We start from the raw sequence: 19,693 nt of genomic DNA, 5'->3' as shown, positions 1-19,693 counted from the left end.
CTCTTAAGAACTTTATCACTATTAGCAATTAGGAATATACATAGACAGAGGATATTGGTATAAATTGACTCTGATGGGATGATATTAAAAAAATTAAGGGGTAAGAGGATTACATTGGTAGAAGAGGCAAGAGAAGGATAGAATGAAGTAAATTATATCACATGGAGAGGCATGGGCAATCTATTACAGTGGAATAAAAGGGGGAAGCATTACTTGAACTCATGATATTTGGCTAAAAGTAGGAGGATGCAGTGATCAGAAATAATACTAGTGAGGAGGGACAGGATAAAAGCAGAGAGAAATATGAACAGGAAAAAAAAGAATGAAGAGAAATACAGTTAGTACTGTGAATAAGATGAACTCGCCCATAAAATGAAAACAGAATTAAAAACCATAATCCTTCAATATGTTATTTACAAGAAATATATTTGAAGCAGAGACATACACACAGAAGAAAGGTAAAAGGTTAGAGCACAACATATTATACTTCAGCTGAAATTAAAAAAAAAAAAAAAAAAAAACAAAACAGAGAAGCAATCACGATTTCAGACAACACAAAAGAAAAAGCCAGATCTAATAAAGAGATTAGGAAAGAAATCACACATGGCTAAAAGGTACTATAGAAAATAAAGTAAAATCAAAACTAAATATATACAGGTAAAATGGCACAGCTCCAAAATTGTTAAAGGAAAAGTTGTTACAGAAGGAAATAGGCAGTAAAAACTATCCTATTAACTGACCTCAAATTTCCTCTCTCAAAACTAGACAAATCTAACCAAAAAAGAAAGAAAGAAAGAAAGAAAAAACTTTAGTAGAATTTTAGAAAAGTTGAATGTGATAGAACTCTGGAAAAACTGAATAGGATTAGAAAGAAATATACCAATTTCAGAGTTTGTCCTAAAATATTTATAGCAGCTCTCTTTATGGTGGCAACAGAAAATTGAGGGGATATCTCTCAATAAGGGAATAGCTAAACAAGTTTTGGTATGTAATTGTGATGGAATACTACCATGCTATAAGAAATTATGAGCTGGTTGATTTTAGAAAATCATGGAAAGACTTAACATGAAATTTTTTTTTTAAAGCGAAATGAACAGAACCAAGAGATCAATGTATGCAGTAAAGCAATGTCATTCTAAAAATAACTCTCAATGATTAAGTTATATTGAGGATTATATTTACTCTAATGAACTACAAAGGACCTATGATAAAAGATGCTGTCCAGATCTAGAGAAAGCACTACTAAATAAAAGTATGTTTAATATGGGTTTTATACATATATAAATAATTGTGTATAATGGTAACCTTTTCAAGTGTGAGGCAGGAAAGGAAGAAAAAAATTAAAAGTGCACAATAGAACAAAAGAAAACTTAGAAGCAAGCACAAAAAAGCAAGGTAGCTTTGAAAACAATATGTACTTATTACATACCATTTTTTTAAAAAAGTAAAAACTACACCCAGAGAAGGAACACTGAGAATTGAATGTAAAATATTAGCACTACTGCCTATCTACCCAGGTTATTTATATCTTTGGAATCCAATTCTTAATGTGCAACAAGAAAATTGGATTTACACACATATATTATATCTAGGTTATACTGTAACACATGTAAAATGTATGAAATTGTCATCTAGGGGAGGGAGTAGAGGGAGGGAGGAGAAAATCTGGGAAAAGGAATACAAGGGATGTTTTTAAAAAATTATTCATGCATATATACTGTCAAAAATGTATAATTATAAAATTAATAAAAATAAAATAAAATAAAAATATATAGATAAAAATAAATAAAAATAAAAATAATTTTTAAAAAGTAAAGATGAAATGGATTTCATGGTTTTATATAGAATCCTCTTTTTATGTTGTGCTATGTATAGGAAAATATTCTTTCTCTTTTTAAATCTTTTTTTGTATTTAAGTTCAAAATAATTTTTTTTTTTTTTTTAAACAAAAAAAATATACCTTTTTCTCAGTGGTACATGGTAGCTATACAAAAACTGACTACATAGTATGGCATAACAACATCACAATCAAATGCAGAGAGGAAGAAATATTAAATGCATCCTTTTTAGATCATGAAACAATAATTACATTTAGTAAAGGACATTTATTAGAAAGTAAATAATCTAATCATAAAGAACGAGTAGGTTGGAGCAGCTAGGTGGTACGGTAGATAGAGCACCAGCCCTGAAGTCAGGAGGACCTGAGTTCAAATCTGGCCTCAGACACTTAACACTTCTTAGCTGGGCAAGTCACTTAGCCCCAATTGCCTCATGGGGGGGGGGGGGGGGGGGAGAGTAAAGATAGATATAGATATAGATATAGATACATATATATATGATGTGATATATAATATATATATAAATGTGATATATATATATATATGTAATGTGATATATAATATCACAGAAACAATCAATTTCATTAAAGAAAATGACAACAATGATGAGACAATATGCTAAAATTTATGGGATACAGCCAGTACTTAAGAGTAAAAATTCTTTCTAAATGCTTATATCAATTTAAAAAAAAGAAAGAGCAAATCAATGAAATGGATATGCAACTAAAAGAACTAGAAAAAGAATAAATTTTAAAATCCCCAATTAAACTGTAAATTGGAAATCCTGAAAAGCAAAGGAGAGATTAAAAAATTGAGCTAACAAAATTAAGAATTGGTTTTATGAAAACACCAATAAAACAGATAAACCATTAGTTAATTTGATTTTTTTAAAAAGCAAATCAAATTATCAGTATCAAGAATTCACTACCAACAAAGAGGAAATTAAAGCAACTATTAGGAGTTATTTTGTCCAATTGTATGCCAATAAATCTGATAATCTAAGTAAAAAAAGGATTTTCCAAACAAAAAAAAAGGATATTTACAAAAATATAAATTGCTCAGATTAAAAGAAGAAACAGAATATTTAAGTAACCCCATTTTAGAAACAGAAATTGAATAAACCATCAATGAACTCCCTAAGGGAAAAAAAAATTCCTGGCCTCAGGATTCACAAGTGAATTTACAGACATTTATAAAACAATTAATTTCAAATTAATATAAACATTTTGGAAAAATAAGTGAAATCCTACTAAATTCCTTTTATGACACAAATATGGTACTGAAACCTAAACTAGGAAGAGCCAAAACAGAGAGGAAAAATTTATAGAATCCGCTAATGAAAATTGATGCAAAAAAATTTAACAAAATACTAGTAAGGAGATTACAGCAATGTATCACATAGACATAGATGATACATTATGACCACACAGCAAAGGAGAGAGAAAACTATTTTAAAACAGATGATATAATGATGTATTTAGAAAACCTCAGGAGTCAAAGAAGAAACTAAATAACTTTAGCATGATTATAGGATACAAAATAAATTCTCAAAAATCTTTAACATTTCTATACTTTAAAAAATCAGGAAGAAATTATAAGATGAATTCCAAGTAGCTACAAAATATATGTATCCAGGACTAATCTAATAAAACTCACAAAATTTATATAAACAGAACAAATCATTCTAAAAATATAAAGAAAAATTTAAATTTAAAGGAAGATTTGCTATTTTTGGTTGGGCTACAGTAATATGAAGGAAAAAGACATTATTGCTTCCCTACATGGAACTATATTTCATCCAAACTAATCTATCTGTTCTCCAAACTTGACGTGGTTATCTCTTACCTCCACACTTTTTTCTATTTATAACCACACATCTCAAACTTATTCCCACAGCTCAATTCAGGTGCCAACTCCTCCAGAAAACCCATTTGTAATCCACTGAGTTACTTTTTCTTCCTCCTCAAAGTATACTATTCTTATTTATTTTAATATCATTCTGCCATAGGAGACTAAATCAGGGACCTTTTTTTGTTTTTTGTATCTCTCCCTCCGCATCCCTCTCCCAAGCACTTAGGACAGTGCTTTGCATATAGTACGTGCTTATATAAATGTATTAATTGAATTGAATCAGACTTACAGTTACTGTTAAGTTCTATTATCTACTAGCATCAAGTTCTATACATAAAATCACTACTACCCACTACTAGTATCATAAGCCAAAATTTTTACCTTGAGTTGAGGAAGGATCTTGTTGTTGGGGCTTCTCCCTTGAAAGGAGTCCCAGGTAACTGAGAACAACATATTTTGTTTCATAATGAAATCCTATAGGCACAGCAACAGATGCCATTAGATTGGCTGGCAAAGTTCCACAAAAGTCCAGCACCAGGTGATTATTCTTCTGGTAAATACGAAAATGCTGAAAGACAGAAAAATAGGTTTGTTAGTTTTTAAACTCTACTAAGTCAAACCAGTTGAAAGATTCTCACCATTACCATTCTAGTTAAAAGGAACACAACCCTTAATTAATACTTGCTTTCAAGTGAAGGCTTTATATACTCAAATTCAGGTTCAAATGCTAATTTTTTCCCCCATCTGTTCCTACTTTCTCCTTATTTTCCCTTTTTTTCTAAGAGGGAGTGTTGATTATTTGTATAGATGAAGAAAATGAAAATAATTTGCTCAAAAACTGACAGCTAGGAAATGCCACAACTGGAACCAAAATCTATCTTGGGTTTCCTTTCCACTATACCAAGCTGCTTTCAACAAGCAGCTTAACTATTCCATTCTTTTGTTTCTTTATAGTAATTTTGTTTCCATTCAAAACAGGACAAAATAGTATGCTTTAAAAAGATTTGTGGACATTCAATAGGTTTAAAAAGAAATTCTAAAAACCTAAGGTTAGGTATAATAGATAAAGGTCATGGTAGTTAAATTTTGAGATCCATAGGAAGCAAATCCTAACCTAAACTTTTGATTCAAGACTTCAAAGACTCTTCTGGACTTTCTGGAACTAATATCAAATGTTTTATGTTAATATCTATATGAATCAAGTACCTGTTTCAACTTTAATAAAAGGTATAAGTAATTAATCAAATAAAAGTCTTTATATTACTAGAGGGTGTATTGTATTTGACCAAAGAATGGAAATACCAAATCTACCTGGAGATAGCAAAGCAGTTTCATCAACTTTACAGAAAGATTCAACAGGGCAGTACAGTAGGAAGGTATAGATAGCCATGATTTTTTACAGATTTTTAAAAGGAACTACACAGACTCGAGACTTTTTTAAATTGATGACTTTTGTTTTTACATCATTTCTCAATATTGCCTTCTTTTTTTACCCTCAGGGAAGATTCTTTTATAACAAAATTTTTTAAACATAAAAGGCAATTCAGCAAACCCAATAAAGTCCAACAATACGCAAAATTCCACACTCACAAGCCCCTGACCTCTGTAAAGAAAGAAGGCAGAGAGACAGAAATTCTCAACTCTTCAACTTGGCTGAGGTTGGTCATATAATTGTCATGACAATTATACAACATTTAGTTTTATTTTATTGTTCTTTCCATTTAGACAATGAGTCACTATAAAGGGCATCTTAGTGAAATTTTTAAACTGTTGTAACTTCAGAAGTATAAATGCTACAAAGTTACCAAAAAAATTCATTTGAAAGTTTAATTAGCTAAATTAATTTAATGAATATTAAGTATCAGTTTTGTTTTTTCATTTTAATTTTAATGAGTGAGCCTTCTCATTAAGCACTGCAAATGAAACAGTTTCTGGATGGTACTTTCTCAGACCAAAGTTGGTCCTCTAGCTCTGCCATTTCAATGTTGTAAATGCAGCAGCAGCAAAATCTCATTCTTTGGAAGATTCATTTAAAGTGAAGATTAAAGATGTATTTACCTTCAGTCACTGACTAAAAGCTAATAAAAATTTTATATAGCATGTGTTACTTTGAATTCTCATAAGAAATATTCAATATTTTAAAATGTCAATAATTAATCTTTCAAAATGTTCTAAATCACTATCAAGTAGACAAATGCAAATTAAGAAAATTGTGAAGTATCACTTCATACCTCTCAATTGGCTAAGGTATCAGGAAAAATAATGATAAATATTGGAGGGGCCGTGGGAAAACTAATACATTGTTAGAGGAGTTGTGAACTGATACTATCATTCTAGAGAACAATTTGATCCACTGGGTCTGTATCCCAAAGAGATCATTAAAAAAAGAGAAAAAAACCCACATGTGCAAAAATTTTTGTGGCAGTCCTTTTTGAAGTGTCCAGGAATTGGAAACTGAGGGGATGTGCATCAGTTGGAGAATGGCTGAATAAGTTATGGTATATGAATATTATTGTGTAGGAAACAACCAGCAGGATGATTTCAGAAAGGCCTGGAGAGACTTACATGAACTTATGCTGAATGAAGTGAGTAGAACCAGAACATTGTACAAAGTAACAAAAAGATAAAGTGATGATCCACTATGATAGACTTGGCTCTTTTAAACAATAGGTGATTTAAGGCAATTACAATAGATGGAAAAAACCATTCAGAGAGAGAACTACAAAGACTGAATATGGATCACAGTATAATATTTTTACCTTTTTTGTTTTTTCATTTTCCCCCCTTTTGATCTGATTTTTCTTATGCAGCATAATAAATGTAAACATATATTTAGAAGAATTGCAATGTTTAATCTATATTGGATTAGTTGCTATCCAGGGCAGGGAGGGAGAAAAATTTGGAACACAAAACTTTTGCAAGGATGAATGTTAAAAACTATCTTTGCATATATTTTGGAAAAATAAAGTTATTATTATATAAAAAAATTTTAGCCTTTCAAATATTTTTTCTAAGTTTGTAGTATCTCTACTTGTGTTAAGCTTAAAAATTCCCTTAAAACTTTGGGTACACATATTATTTTTCAGGTCCTACTTAATTTACATTAGTTCCTAACTAAAGCTTATCTTTGACAAAAAAAATTAATAATAATACTATACTCTGGGATTTAGGCTCAAATATACTAGACACAATTTATAGCACTAGAGAAATATATCTCTATAAACAATGCTTCAAAGCAATCAGAGTTATCCTGTAATATGCTGTGCTTAAATGGAATTGCTTAGAAATATCATACATCGAGTATCTTGCTCTCTATAATCAATTAAAAGATAGAGTTGTCATTTTCATACATTTTTTTTCCTTATTCAAATCTTTTTTATGGTTCTAAACTGTACAACCAAACTAGTAGTTTTATTTGTTATTTTGTGGTTATTTTGTATGGGATTCAAACAAATATTAGGACAATAAAGAATCCTAGACCTAATTAAAAAACAGTCACATAGGTCAGGTTTAGGATCAAATTGCAGTGTTACCAAAAAGATTCATTCGAAAGTTTAATTAGCTAAATTGATTTAATGAATATTAAATATCAGTTTTGTTTTTTTCATTTTAATTTTAATGAGTGAGCCTTCTAATTAAGCACTGTAAATGAAAGTTTCTGGATGGCACTTTCTCAGACCAAAGTTGGTCCTCTTGCTCTGCCATTTCAATCACGTGGATCATGTGGGGTAGAAACAAAACTGTTATAAATGCAGCAAAATCCCATTCTTTGGAAGATTCATTTAAAGTGAAGATTAAAGATGTATTACCTTCAGTCACTGACTAAAAGCTAATAAAATTTTTATATAGCATATGTTACTTTGAATTCTCATAAGAAATATTCATTGATGTTAAAATTGTTGACAAAGGGAAATTTATTCAATCATAAAAAAGGATCTTAAGGTTATAACCCTGATTCTCTAACTCTACATGGTAGCAACTCCCAAAAACGTGTGTATTAATTTCTAAAGCACTAGAATTTCCATCAGGCCTAAGGATCCATAACTCCTACTCTGTCCTTTTTATATCTGAGGCAGTCAGGAAGCCAGATCAGCATTAAGTGCTAAGAGATTCCTTGACCCTTTATTAAAAAGAGTACAGCCTAAATAAAATGCTACCTCACCAGGCAGGATCAGATTCTGATTAGTGTGAATCATGAATATCATGAAGTGGTTCCATTATTCAACTTCACATTATTCAAAGTTATTTATACGTAAAAATTTAGTAATTGGTTCCAGCCCAATGGAAATATACAATGAAAAAAAAAAATCTCAATACTGTTTTATTTCTTTATTAACATAACAGCAAATGATAATAAAAATACATTTCTGGTTCAAGTTAATACAAAGTAACAGAACAGCTATAGAAAGCAAAACTTTTTAAAAAATAAAATGAATATCTTACTCAAAGATAAGCTTACGTTGTTGGTAGAATTTTAAAAATCCTTATTATTGCTTAAAATATTTTAGCAAGGTGCTTGTAAATGCAGAGTTTTATCCACATCTCAGTAAATTTCCATGCTCACATTCTGACATTTTAAATCAAATATAGAAGGATGACCTAGATTATTATCTAAGATCAACAATACAAAACCATAATACTATATAATCTTTAAAATATTTTTCAATAGGTAGGCTAAAATAACTTGAAAATTGATGTTAAAAGCAGCTTTAATCATTCATGTTTTCAAATATAACTGCCAGATCTAGATGTAGAAAACATACCAGATCAAGTTTTGATGGGGAAATCCCATCAAGAAAAGAAAACTTAGTGATTCATTTTTCCAGCACAAGTAAAACATTGGGAACAGCACTTGGCCAAGAACACACTATGTAGATAACCTCTGCACCTAGAGACAAGTTGTACACCAGGGTAAGAGGATATCTAAGATTCACACAAAGACATTATCAACATTGCCCTGTGCAACAACAGGTTGTAAGTGACAACTTTTTCATGCATTATTTCTGAGTTCTAAGCAGATCCAAGGCAGATAGAGAAGAACCTTAACCCAAAGGTGGTAGGTCTGAACATGGAACAGTCAGATTCAAGTTGCTATACTGACAGAAAAACAAGTTCAGAACCAAGAAGAAACTGTGTGACTTGGAACCAAGGAGCAAAACAGAGTCTCAGTTCCAACTTCTACCCTCAGCTGAAGCCTACAGAGCAAGTGTAGGGCAAGAATCCCAAATCAAAGGGGAGCCTGCAGTTCTGCCACAGTGAACATGTAGAGCTTTTCAAATCAGTAGAGCTGATTCCAGCTACTGTTATCAGGCAGCTAAGCTAGATGATACAGAGAATAAGAGCACTTGGTTCTGGAATCAAGAAGAGCTGGCTTCAAATCTGACCTTAAACACTTAACACTTCCTAGCTGTGTAACTCTGGGCAAGTCACTTGACCCCAACTGCCCCCCCCCCACTATATATATATAGTTACTTAACCCCAACACACACACACACACACACACACACACACACACACATACATATATATATATATATATAGAGAGAGAGAGAGAGAGAGAGAGAGCGAGCACTTAACCCCAACTGCCCCCCCCACACACACACACATTATTTATGTATTTTGTATTGTTGGTCAGACCTAATTCCAGGTTAAGAACTTCCAGAGTTCAGATCAAATGGGCTACACTCAAACTTCACCCTGGATCAGGACTATCTAACCAGAAGGGAAAGCTTGCATGCCTAACTTGTCCTTGTGATCTTCCAACACAACACTGCCAAGAAAAGAGCAATAGGAAGAGTATTTAATTTCCCTCAAGGAAGTATTAGGGGATCAGCACCAACATCAAGTAAAGAAGCTGAAACAAAGAGTAAACAAGAAAAAATTAAAGTCCATCATAAGGAATCATTATGGTAACCAACCCCAAGAGAACGACTCTAAAATATTTATAAAAAATGTCTAAAAAACAACAACCATCTTAACACCTCCTAGCTGTGTGACCCTGAGCAAGTCACTTAATTCCAATTGCCTCAGCAAAAAACAAAAAACCCCAAAAAATCAACCACCCATAAACAATTCTCATAGTTTGGGCAAAAATTCAGCTAAAATTGTAAGAAATGAAGCAAGAATTATAAAAAGTTTTAAAAGTATTAAAAAATATTTTTATAAATAAGAACACAACCAGGAAAAACTGGAAAAGAAATTAAAACTATGAAAGAATTGGAAAGACAATTATTAATTTGGCACAAGAGGTATAAATCCCACTTCACACCTCTCAGATTGGCTAAAATGACAGGAAAAGATAATGATAAATTTTGGAGGGGATGTGGAAAAACAGGGATACTAATGCATTGCTGATGGAGTTGTGAAATGATCCACCATTCTGGAGAGCAATTTAGAATTGTGCCTAAAGGGCTATCAAACTGTGAATAGCTTTTGCTTTAGCAATGCCATTACAATATCTCTATCCCAAAGAAATCACAAGGAAGGAAAGGGACCCACATGTACAAAAATGTTTGTGGTGGCTCTTTTTGAAGTGGCAAAGAATTGGAAGATGAGTTGGTACCCATCGATTGGGGAATGACTGAATAAGTTACAATATATGTAAGCAATAGAATATTATTATTCTATTAAAAAAAAAAAAGTGATGAACAAACTGATTTTAGAAAGACCTGGAAAGATTTACACAAAGTAAGGCTGAGCGAAATAAGCAAAATACATTATTCACAGTTACAGCAGGATTGTGTGATAATCAACTATGAATGACTTGAATTCTTCTCAGTGGTTCAGTGATCCAAGGCAATCCCACTAAACTTTGGATAGAAAATGTCATCTGCATCCAGAGAGAGAACTATGGAGACAATATAAATCAACATATGTTATATTCACTTTTTTTTCTTCCATTTCTTTTCTCATGGTTTTTCCCTTTGTTCTGATTTTTCTCTCCCAACATGATTTACAAAAAAAGGTATATTTTTGCAAAATCAACTAACATACATAACCAGAAAAAAACAAAGATTTTAAAAAAAATGTTTAATAACAAAAAAGAGGAGTACAAACCCTGCCCAAGCAACAAACTTACTGAAAATTGGAATAAATGCTTGAAGGACTGTGGGAAAACAGATATTCTGAAACTACACCCCCAAAAAAATTAAAACTGTGCATAAATTAAATGGATGAATAAAAAAATGAAAACTGGAATGGGCCAAATAGAAGTCAACAATTCTATAAGACAAGTACCAAAAGTTCAATAAAACTGAAGAAATTTTAAGACATTTCATAGCAAAAATAAATAAATAAAAAGTTAAAAAATAACAACTGACCTGGAAAACAAACCAAGGAGAGAAAAATTTAAGAATCATTAGACAACCTAAATGCTACAACCAAAAAAGGGCCTATAAATCATATTTCAAGAAATCTTTAAATAAATCTGTCCAGATCTCTTAGAACCAGAGCACAAAGTGAAAATAGAATCTAACAGTCATTTTCTGAAAGAAATCCCCCAAATGAAAACTCCCAGGAATATTATAACCAAATTCCAGCGTTTCCAGGTAAAAGCAAAAAAATATTACAAACAGTATAAGGAGGAGTCATAGTCAAAATTACACACAATTTAGCAGCCATTTCTATAATGGAAGAGAGTTTGGAATGTAACATTCCAAAAAACAAGGGATAAAGGATTAGAAATAAAGTATAATTAACAAAACAAAATTTAAATGTAATTTTATAGGTGAAAAAATGAACCTTTAATAAAGAACTTCTCATGAAAAGATAAAAGTTCCACAGACACTTTGTCAAACACAAGAGAAACAGAAACACAAAAAGATAAACAAGAATAAATAATCATGGGGGCAGCTAGGTGGCTCAGTGGATAGAGCACCAGCCCTGAATTCAGGACGACCCAAGTTCAAATATGATCTCAGACATTTAACACTTCCTAGCTGTGTGACCCTGGGCAAGTCACTTAACCCCAGCCTCAGGAGGGGAAAAAAAAAATAATCAAAGATCAATTATTGACATTCAAATATGAGATGATTGATGTGTCCCCTTTGAACCCTATCATCATAAAGAAAACCTAATTAGACAAAATGCCTAGGAGTAGTTCAATTATATTCTGATGATCTTAAAAGAACAACAGAATGGATGAAGGGAGGGAGGAAGAATTTATTAAGGAGGTAGAAAGTGGAATGTTGTCCTATATAATCAGGGTATATGAGTAGAATTCTATAAAACAAATTAGAAAGAATGGAGAAAATATTTGAACCTTACTCTCCTCTGAACAAGAGGGAAGAATACACACATGTACACACATACTCATTCATACTAGAATGGGTAAAGAAACATGGAAAAAGGAAGGGAGAGCTAGATAAAATGTAAGTTAAGGGAGGGATTATTTTTAAACAAAACAAACTCTAAAGATATTCACAACTATTTGCAACTCCTTTTGAGATAGCATAGAATGGGAATTTGAGGGAATGAGCATGAAATGGAGAATGACTGAACAAGTTTTAGTATATAAATGTGATGGAATAGTCTTGTGGTATGTGAAATGAAGGAAAGTCTGAAAAGACTTATAAGAACTGATGCAGAATTAAGTGAATAGAAGCAGAAGATCAATTTGTACAACAACAAAATTGCCCTAATACTGATCAGCATTAATGACAAACCATAATTCCAGAGGACTAATAATAACATGCTACCTACCTGAAAGGAATGAAAAGACTGAAACTAAAGAGATAGATATATAAAATATAAATAGATATGTTGTGCACGCACACAAATATTTACATGCACAATAGTCATGGCCTCTGGACGTGGCCAATGTCAAAATTGATTTTGCTTGACTTGACCTGTTTTTAACAGAGGTTTGGGAAGTTTTTTCCATCTTCAATTGGCAGAAAAGATGAGTTAGGGTAGTTGACAAGGTAAGATTTTTGCTGGTTGAAAATAATACAAAATTTTCTTTAAAAAAAAAAAAAAAAAGAAAGAAAGAAAAAAAACCCCACCAAACCATGATACTGAATATGCGACAGAAATACTGTACCTATTCTTCCCCCATTAGATATCAGCTATTTAAAAAGCGTTTTTAAAGTACTTACTACAGTATATGCTAAGTAATGAAGGTACTAGGACAAAAAAATGAAAGCTTAGCTCTAAAGGGAAACATATTCAAGGAGTATAATAGTGTTCCGGAAGGACTAGCACCTTTGATGTGAGGGGCTGCCAAGCCCCTTTCAAAGATTCTTATCTACTTTTGATGTTCAAATTCACTCAGCCATCACCAGTGGATTCAACGAGCTACAGCATGCTCAGTGGCCACACCTACTAAAACCATCTTGGCAGACCGGCTAAGCCAGGCTGAGTAACCAACACACCTCAAATCACTCTGCGTGTGAAGCATATGAAGACTTTCCCCAGCAGAATGGGCAGATGAGAACAATTTGTTCCAAATGTCATCAACGCAGCTGAACCAACACACTGCCACTCCTGACTTTTGTCCTGCCACTGGATTTTAACAACTCAGGAAGAGTCAAATAGTCAACTTTGTGCAAATCCGCCTCACTCAAATCCAATTCACACACACTATTCAAAATATCACCCTGTGATATCATCAGTCCTCTGAAAATGAAGGACAAAGATGACAAAGACTGTCTTGAAGAAAGCCAAGGAAAGAATGAGGAGAGGATAGAGAGCATCCAAGGCGTGGGAGATAGCCAATACAAAGATACACCGATAGAGGGTAAAAGGTTTTGTGGGAAGAATAATAAGTCTGTCATTATGGCTAAACAATAGAGGAACAATGTATTAGAAAACTGAAAAGAGAGTAAGAGACACTGATGTCAAAAAGAGCAGTTTATATTTTAAAATTATATGAAATTGTATTTAAGATAGCATACTGGAGTTGTACTCTAGAAAAATCACTTCTGAAGCTTTGTGAAGGATTGACTGATTGGAATCAAGATTTTTACCAAAGAGAACAATTAGGAAGATAGTACAATAGCACAGGTAAAAAGAGGAGCTTTGATCAAACTACTGATTATATATGTGGGGAAAAGGTCGGGGAAGAATGCAAAGAATGTAGTAGATGCAAATGTCAAGATATGACCACTTGGATAAGTGCTATGAAGAAAAATAAGGAGTTAACACTAAGATTACAAATCTGCATACAAGAAGGATGATAGTGGAAGTTCGGAAGAAAAGGACTTGACTTGGGTATGGGTTATCTAATGTGAAATGTTCACTACTAGGCTGTTCTTGATGTGAGATTGGAACTTTAGAAAGAGAAAAGGGAACAATCGGATTTGAAAAGCTTCACAAGAAAGGATACATCTGAATTGAGTTTAATTTGGAATTCAAAAAAGATCAGTAATTATTCATCAAGCAATGAAGGAAAGACACCACAAGCATGAGGAATGTGCAAGACATTCAAGAGATAGTGCCCTTAAGTTTGCATATTTAATTTTTAAACAACCTACTAACCAACCAATATCTAGTGGCTTCTTTTAAGCCACTTTTACTTGTTACATTAAGACTAAATATTACTTTCATTTGCATAATATCTTTAAAAAATTTTGCAAAAATAGTATTTGTAAGATATACAGGTATACAAAGCACTTTACATGTTAACTAATTTGACCCTCACAACAGCTCAGGGATATAAGTGCCATTATCCCCATTTTACAAAGGAGTAAAGTGGGGAGGGCTAAATGATTTGTCTGGGATCACACAGCTTGTGAGCATTTGAGGCAAGATTTGACTCCTCTTTCTATCAACTGCGTAATAGAAAGAGCATTGGATTTAGAATAAAAGACCTAAGCTTGAATGTCAGACCTGCTACCCTAACTAGCTTCATGAGCTTACTTATCATTTGGATCCCTGAGATCATTTTCCTGATTAAAAAGTCCACTGAGGCTTTATAACTCTTGATCTAGAGAAAACTGACTACAAGGACACTATAAGATCTAAATATTTAGATTTATTGAATGTATGGACTTGTTTTGTATGATTATGCTTATTTGCTTCATAAGGAGACTTATTATTTAAGGGCAAGAAGAAAGAGTTGGTCAAAGGGAAAGGGAAGCTAGTTAAAGTGATATCAAAAAAGGAAAATAAATTTAAATAATTTTAAAATTAATATTCTCCTAAAATTAGAATCTAATGAGCTGGAAAAGGAAATGGCAAACCACTTCACTATCTTTGCTAAAAAGAAAAAGTAGGTATCCCCAGAAGGAAACTCCTACCAGTGTAGATAGGCCACTCTAATTAACCGTCAGAGAGGAGTCGGAAGCATTCAAAGCTTAAGTGATTTGCACAGAAAGTATTTTTGATGATCTCTTCTACCTTACAGGAGAAAGTGTCTCTTATCCATTAAGCCCCCTCCTTCCACAATTCCAAGAAGGTACCTCTTACCTTCAGCACAGCCCTCTGAAATTAAATGAAATGTGTAAAAGGCTATATGGCAACCACTTTACTTGGCTGGAAAAATCTTTCTAACTAAAAAAAGGCTCTTATTAGAAGCAAGGGTTCTTACCTTTTTTAGAGTCATGGACACAGCAGCAAATAAAATCATAGGATTACAACAGCTATCAATTATATTTAAATAATTATCAAAATATTTAAATAAGTTAAGGGACTCCAGGTTAAAAACCTCTGGCTCTGAAGGTTTACTATTACAGATATTCAATAACTACTCGCTAACTGAATTTTCTAATAAATATTAACTTCTAGCTTACATAATCTACTAACTGCCATCTAAGGCATCCTTCAAAATGGGAAAGAATTAGATTTAGTATCTTCAACGTATTACGCAAGCTCCCCTTCTTTCATTTTTCTTGACTGTATTTCAGCTGTAACTAAGCCCTGGGTTCTAACAGGTGAGCTTTCCCTCATCTTGTCCCAAACCAGGTGTTCCAATGGAATAACTGCCCCTACAACTAGTCCAACAAATAAAGAAGTGTCAAACTGAATCATGAACATGGTCAGAGGGTGCAAAAGAAATCGACAATAGAAGGGGGGGGGAGAAACTCACTCATCTAAAACGGGTCAAATATAGAATAGGGTAGACTATACACACAGAATTTGATGTAAAAATATAATCAATTCAACAGGATGAGAACAGGTAAAGGGTAAAAGAGGGATTAGTCATAGGCAAAACAAAGCTCTGGGTAACTGGGAAGAAAGGTTTAAAAAGGAAAAAAAGGTGATGAAGGAGAGTTGTCATCTTAAAATTATAAAATTCTTGGTACCAAATATACGTGCAACATAGTAGGGGCTTAGTAAATGTACGAAAAATATGTAATAATTAGCTTCCATCTTTTAGGCTCTTGCTCCATAACTGGATTGAAGCAGGCCCTACAGCGAGGTGATTTCTGCCTCCGTTCCCTTCAGCTTCACAGTGCTAAGTAAAGACCATTTCACAATGCTTCCAATGCTCAAGATACACAAAGCACATTTTACCCAAGGCCTTGCGAGCATTTCACAAGCCCCAATATCACCAGAAGATAAGTACTTGCTCAATTCTCTGGAGATTAAAAGAATACGAGAGAAGCGTCTACTTATCCAAAGTTATAAATTAAGTTAGGCAAGAGATAAATACGCTGGCCCTGACAGCTGGTTCTAAAAATTCCTTCCAAGTAGCCAGTGGAAACTAACAATTTTTTTTCAAGTTGTTTTCCCCATTTTGTTGTCATAAAAGCATAAAGAACCCGTTCGGATTTTTAAGTCTAAACGGGGACAGTGGAACGACCGCTCTGGAGAACCGGCGCCTGCAAAGCGCTTGGCGTGCACCATCCCGCTCGATCCTCAGAGTCCGTGACAGGGAAGGTTTAATTCGGCCCCACCATTTCGGGCTGATTAACCCAGAGGCACGTTAACTAGTGGCCCAGACGGGACCTGGCGATAGTTGTTACTGGTTATCGCTCTTACGCAAATGAGTTATTTATCAGGGTCTGGTCTCCAACTGCACGCGAGCCTCAGGTCCCGGCCCCACTCCTTCCAGTGCAAAAGTGGTCACCGGCAAGGGAGGGGCCCGGCGAGGCTCGCGTGTTTCCACCCCAAGCGGCCCTGGGAAGGGAGCTGAGAGCACAAAAGCCACCCGGGAGGGGGCTGGGAAGGAGAAGCCGAGCTCCCGGCCCCAGCCCTCGCCTCCTCGGCTGGCCCGGCCCGGCCCTGGCTGCCCGGACCCCGTCCCCTCGTCACCTGGCCCTGGCTCCGGGGGAGGAAGAGAAGAAGGAGGAGGAGAAGGAGGAGGAGGAAGAGGAGGGAGAGGCGGCGGCGGCGGCAGCGACAGCGGGTCCTCGCACAATCCCGCAGCGGAGGAAACAACTGGCCCGACCCACGACCCTAATCTACTGCCGCGACCATGATGGAGGCGGAGGTCACCCGTACGTGATGACGTCACCGCCGCGCAAGGCGGCCGGGGAAGGGTAGGGTTCCAGAAGGAGGAGGAGAAGAGGGAGGGCCGGAAGTAACCGGAACCCCTCCCTCGTAGTGCAGGTGAGACTTCCGGGGAGATGAATGAGAGAGGCATCTGGCGCTGACTTCGGGAGATTGCGGAGGCAGCAGCGTCCGGTGCTCTGTGCTCTTCGAGGATAGGAAGGAACCTGCACTGCAGTTACTTCCGGTTGTGGCTTCTGTAAAAGCCAACTCCCCCCACACACAGTCAGAAGTATAAGTGACATTTCTTGTCTTTTACGGACCTGCTCCCTAACGTCAGCGGGACGGAATTGGTCTCCCAGAGCTGAACGGAGCCGGCCAGAAACAGGACAGAAACCAGACGGAAGTTTAATTGCTGCTAGCGAGCGGGCGGCCTCCTGGGGAGGGGCTGCTCACTTGTGGCAAGGGCTGGGCTTTTCGCCTGAAAGCCGTACCCCGGTCGTGTTTAACGGGTTCTAACGCCCATTTAGGGAGACGACCGCAAGGCTCCGGGACCTAATAACTCGGGGCCTATTCACAGCACCAGCTGTCTCAAAATGCCTACGGGCTTGCCGTGGAAACTTGACTCATGAGAATGACTGTGCTGGTCCCGCCTTGATTTTTTGTTATTTTCACGCCTTGAGTTCAAATACCGTCTCAGACCTGGGCAAGAACCTTAATCCTACTTCATTCAGTTTCTTCATCTACAAGGGCAAATATAGACACTGTTTTTCTTCCAAAAAAAATCATCCTGTCTCTTTCCTTGACTTTAAGTTCACCACTAGCAGATATTCTTGAGATAAAAATTGTCATCCTATCTCCATTTTCTTTGCCTTAAGGTCGCCAGTTCACTTGGCAGTTGCAAGTACTGGTGTTACTCAAAGTGCCGGGAGATGAGTTTCCGCTGCAGTATGTCTAGTGTACTTCAGTTCCAGTTGTCAGGCCAAGAGCCCCTGGGAAATAGGGCAAAATAGTTACAATTATAATTCCCAATTCTGGGGAGATCGTGCAGAGGGTGGGTGCACATTATTATGCCAAGTCAGGGCACAGCTTGCTCGCTCCGCCTTAGGTCTGGACAACAGGTTGTCTCCTCATGGCTTTGACCCTAATTAGGTCAGAAGCAGAGCCGAGGTTACAATTATATTTATTTGTTTGTTTGTTTATTTATTTATTTTTTATTTTATAATTATAAAAAAAAATTTTGACAGTATATATGCATGAGTAATTTTTTTTTATAACATTATCCCTTGTAATCATTTTTCCAAATTTTCTCCTCCCTCCCTTTACTCCCACCCCTAGATGACAGGCAATCCCATACATGTTAAATGTGTAACAGTATAACCTAGATGCAATATATGTGTGTAAATCCCATTTTCTTGTTGCACGTTAAGTATTGTTACTATTATATTTAATACAAGCTCCAAGCTGTGTAGGACTATGTCATTAGGGAGTAGGTGATGTCATTTTGTCAGAAGGGTCTGCAGCTGGGTTACATGGCAGCAGTTTGTCCAGTTCAGGCCTAGGGTATTTCAGAGAAACAGCCTGCCTGGAATTCCAGGTTCAGTTCCTGCTTCTGACCCCTACTGGTGACTCTGCTCAAGTTGATTACTACTCCAGTTTAGGTCGTTCTCTCACCTCCACCAGCAGTTTCCTATACAATGCAGTGATGTAAGGAGCAGAATCCAAGGCTAGGATTAAAAGACCAAACTGAGTTATTTGACTCATCAAATGGTTGTTGTTAATCCAGGACCTAAAGAAAGGCAAAGAAAATGTAGATAGGATGAAAATATTTATTTCAAGAACATCTGCTTATATTGCTGTCTTAGGAAAGGGGAATCTAAAAGAGGGAGAGAGAAATTTAGAATACAAAATCTTCAAAAAAATGAATTTTGAAAACAATAAACAAAAATGTCTTACGGCAAAACAGAGATACTGGAGTGAAATATTTTATTTCAAAGTAAAATTAGAAATTCTGTTTGTAATTCATATTTAAAATGCATTTGCACACATGAAGAGACATAATTATAAAAAAATTATTCAGTGTCCCCACTGGGGTTTTCTTGGCAAAAATATTGGAGTGATTTGCTGTTACCGGCTCCAGATCATTTTACAGATGAGGAAACTGAGGCAAATAGGATTATGTGATTTGTCCAGAGTCACACAGTAAGAGTCTCAGGCTGGATTTGAACTCAAGGAGATGACTCTTCCTGACTCCAAGCCTGATATTCTATCCATTGTACCACTAGCTGCCCCTAGTAATTAAAATATAGTAAAATTATAAAAGTTCTTCAAAAATTGCCTGGTGTTTCTAGAGTTAAATGCTTTCTTCTTATCTATTATTATATTCATCAACATGGTGTACATTGCACTGCATCATATTGACTACTCAAAGGCTTAATCAAAATCATGGGTCCAGCTTCCTTTGTCCTCCATGCTTGGACATGCCTTCTTCCTTCACCTCTGGCTTCCTTCAACTCTTCAAAAATTCCACTTTGAGAAACTATTCTATTTGAGCAAAATCTTTTAAGTTTCTATTTTTAAAATTATGTGTGAGAAATAAAGACTTTAGGATTCTTTATATCAACTCCAGCTCA

General features: G+C 35.1%; 1 protein-coding gene across 2 annotated transcripts in view; it reads right to left on the bottom strand.

The window, feature by feature from the left end:
* BCL2L13 (BCL2 like 13) overlaps positions 1-17,048 on the bottom strand; it is a 63,222-nt gene extending 46,174 nt beyond the window's left edge. For both annotated transcript variants that reach the window (XR_012482155.1, XM_074266828.1), the window contains exons 1-2: positions 16,884-17,048; positions 4,071-4,257 (exon numbers count right to left, since the gene is read on the bottom strand). Coding sequence is in view for 1 of the 2 variants with exons in the window: in XM_074266828.1 (XP_074122929.1) it covers positions 4,071-4,188 (118 nt within the window). In the remaining variant the exon portion in view is untranslated. The remainder of the gene's footprint in view (positions 1-4,070; positions 4,258-16,883) is intronic.
* Between the last annotated feature and the right edge of the window lie 2,645 nt (positions 17,049-19,693).

The sequence above is a fragment of the Sminthopsis crassicaudata genome, chromosome 5 (genome assembly GCF_048593235.1).
Source record: "Sminthopsis crassicaudata isolate SCR6 chromosome 5, ASM4859323v1, whole genome shotgun sequence".
Taxonomy (NCBI): domain Eukaryota; kingdom Metazoa; phylum Chordata; class Mammalia; order Dasyuromorphia; family Dasyuridae; genus Sminthopsis; species Sminthopsis crassicaudata.
Note: the sequence above shows the minus strand (reverse complement) of the source record. Positions and strands in the feature narration are given on the sequence as shown.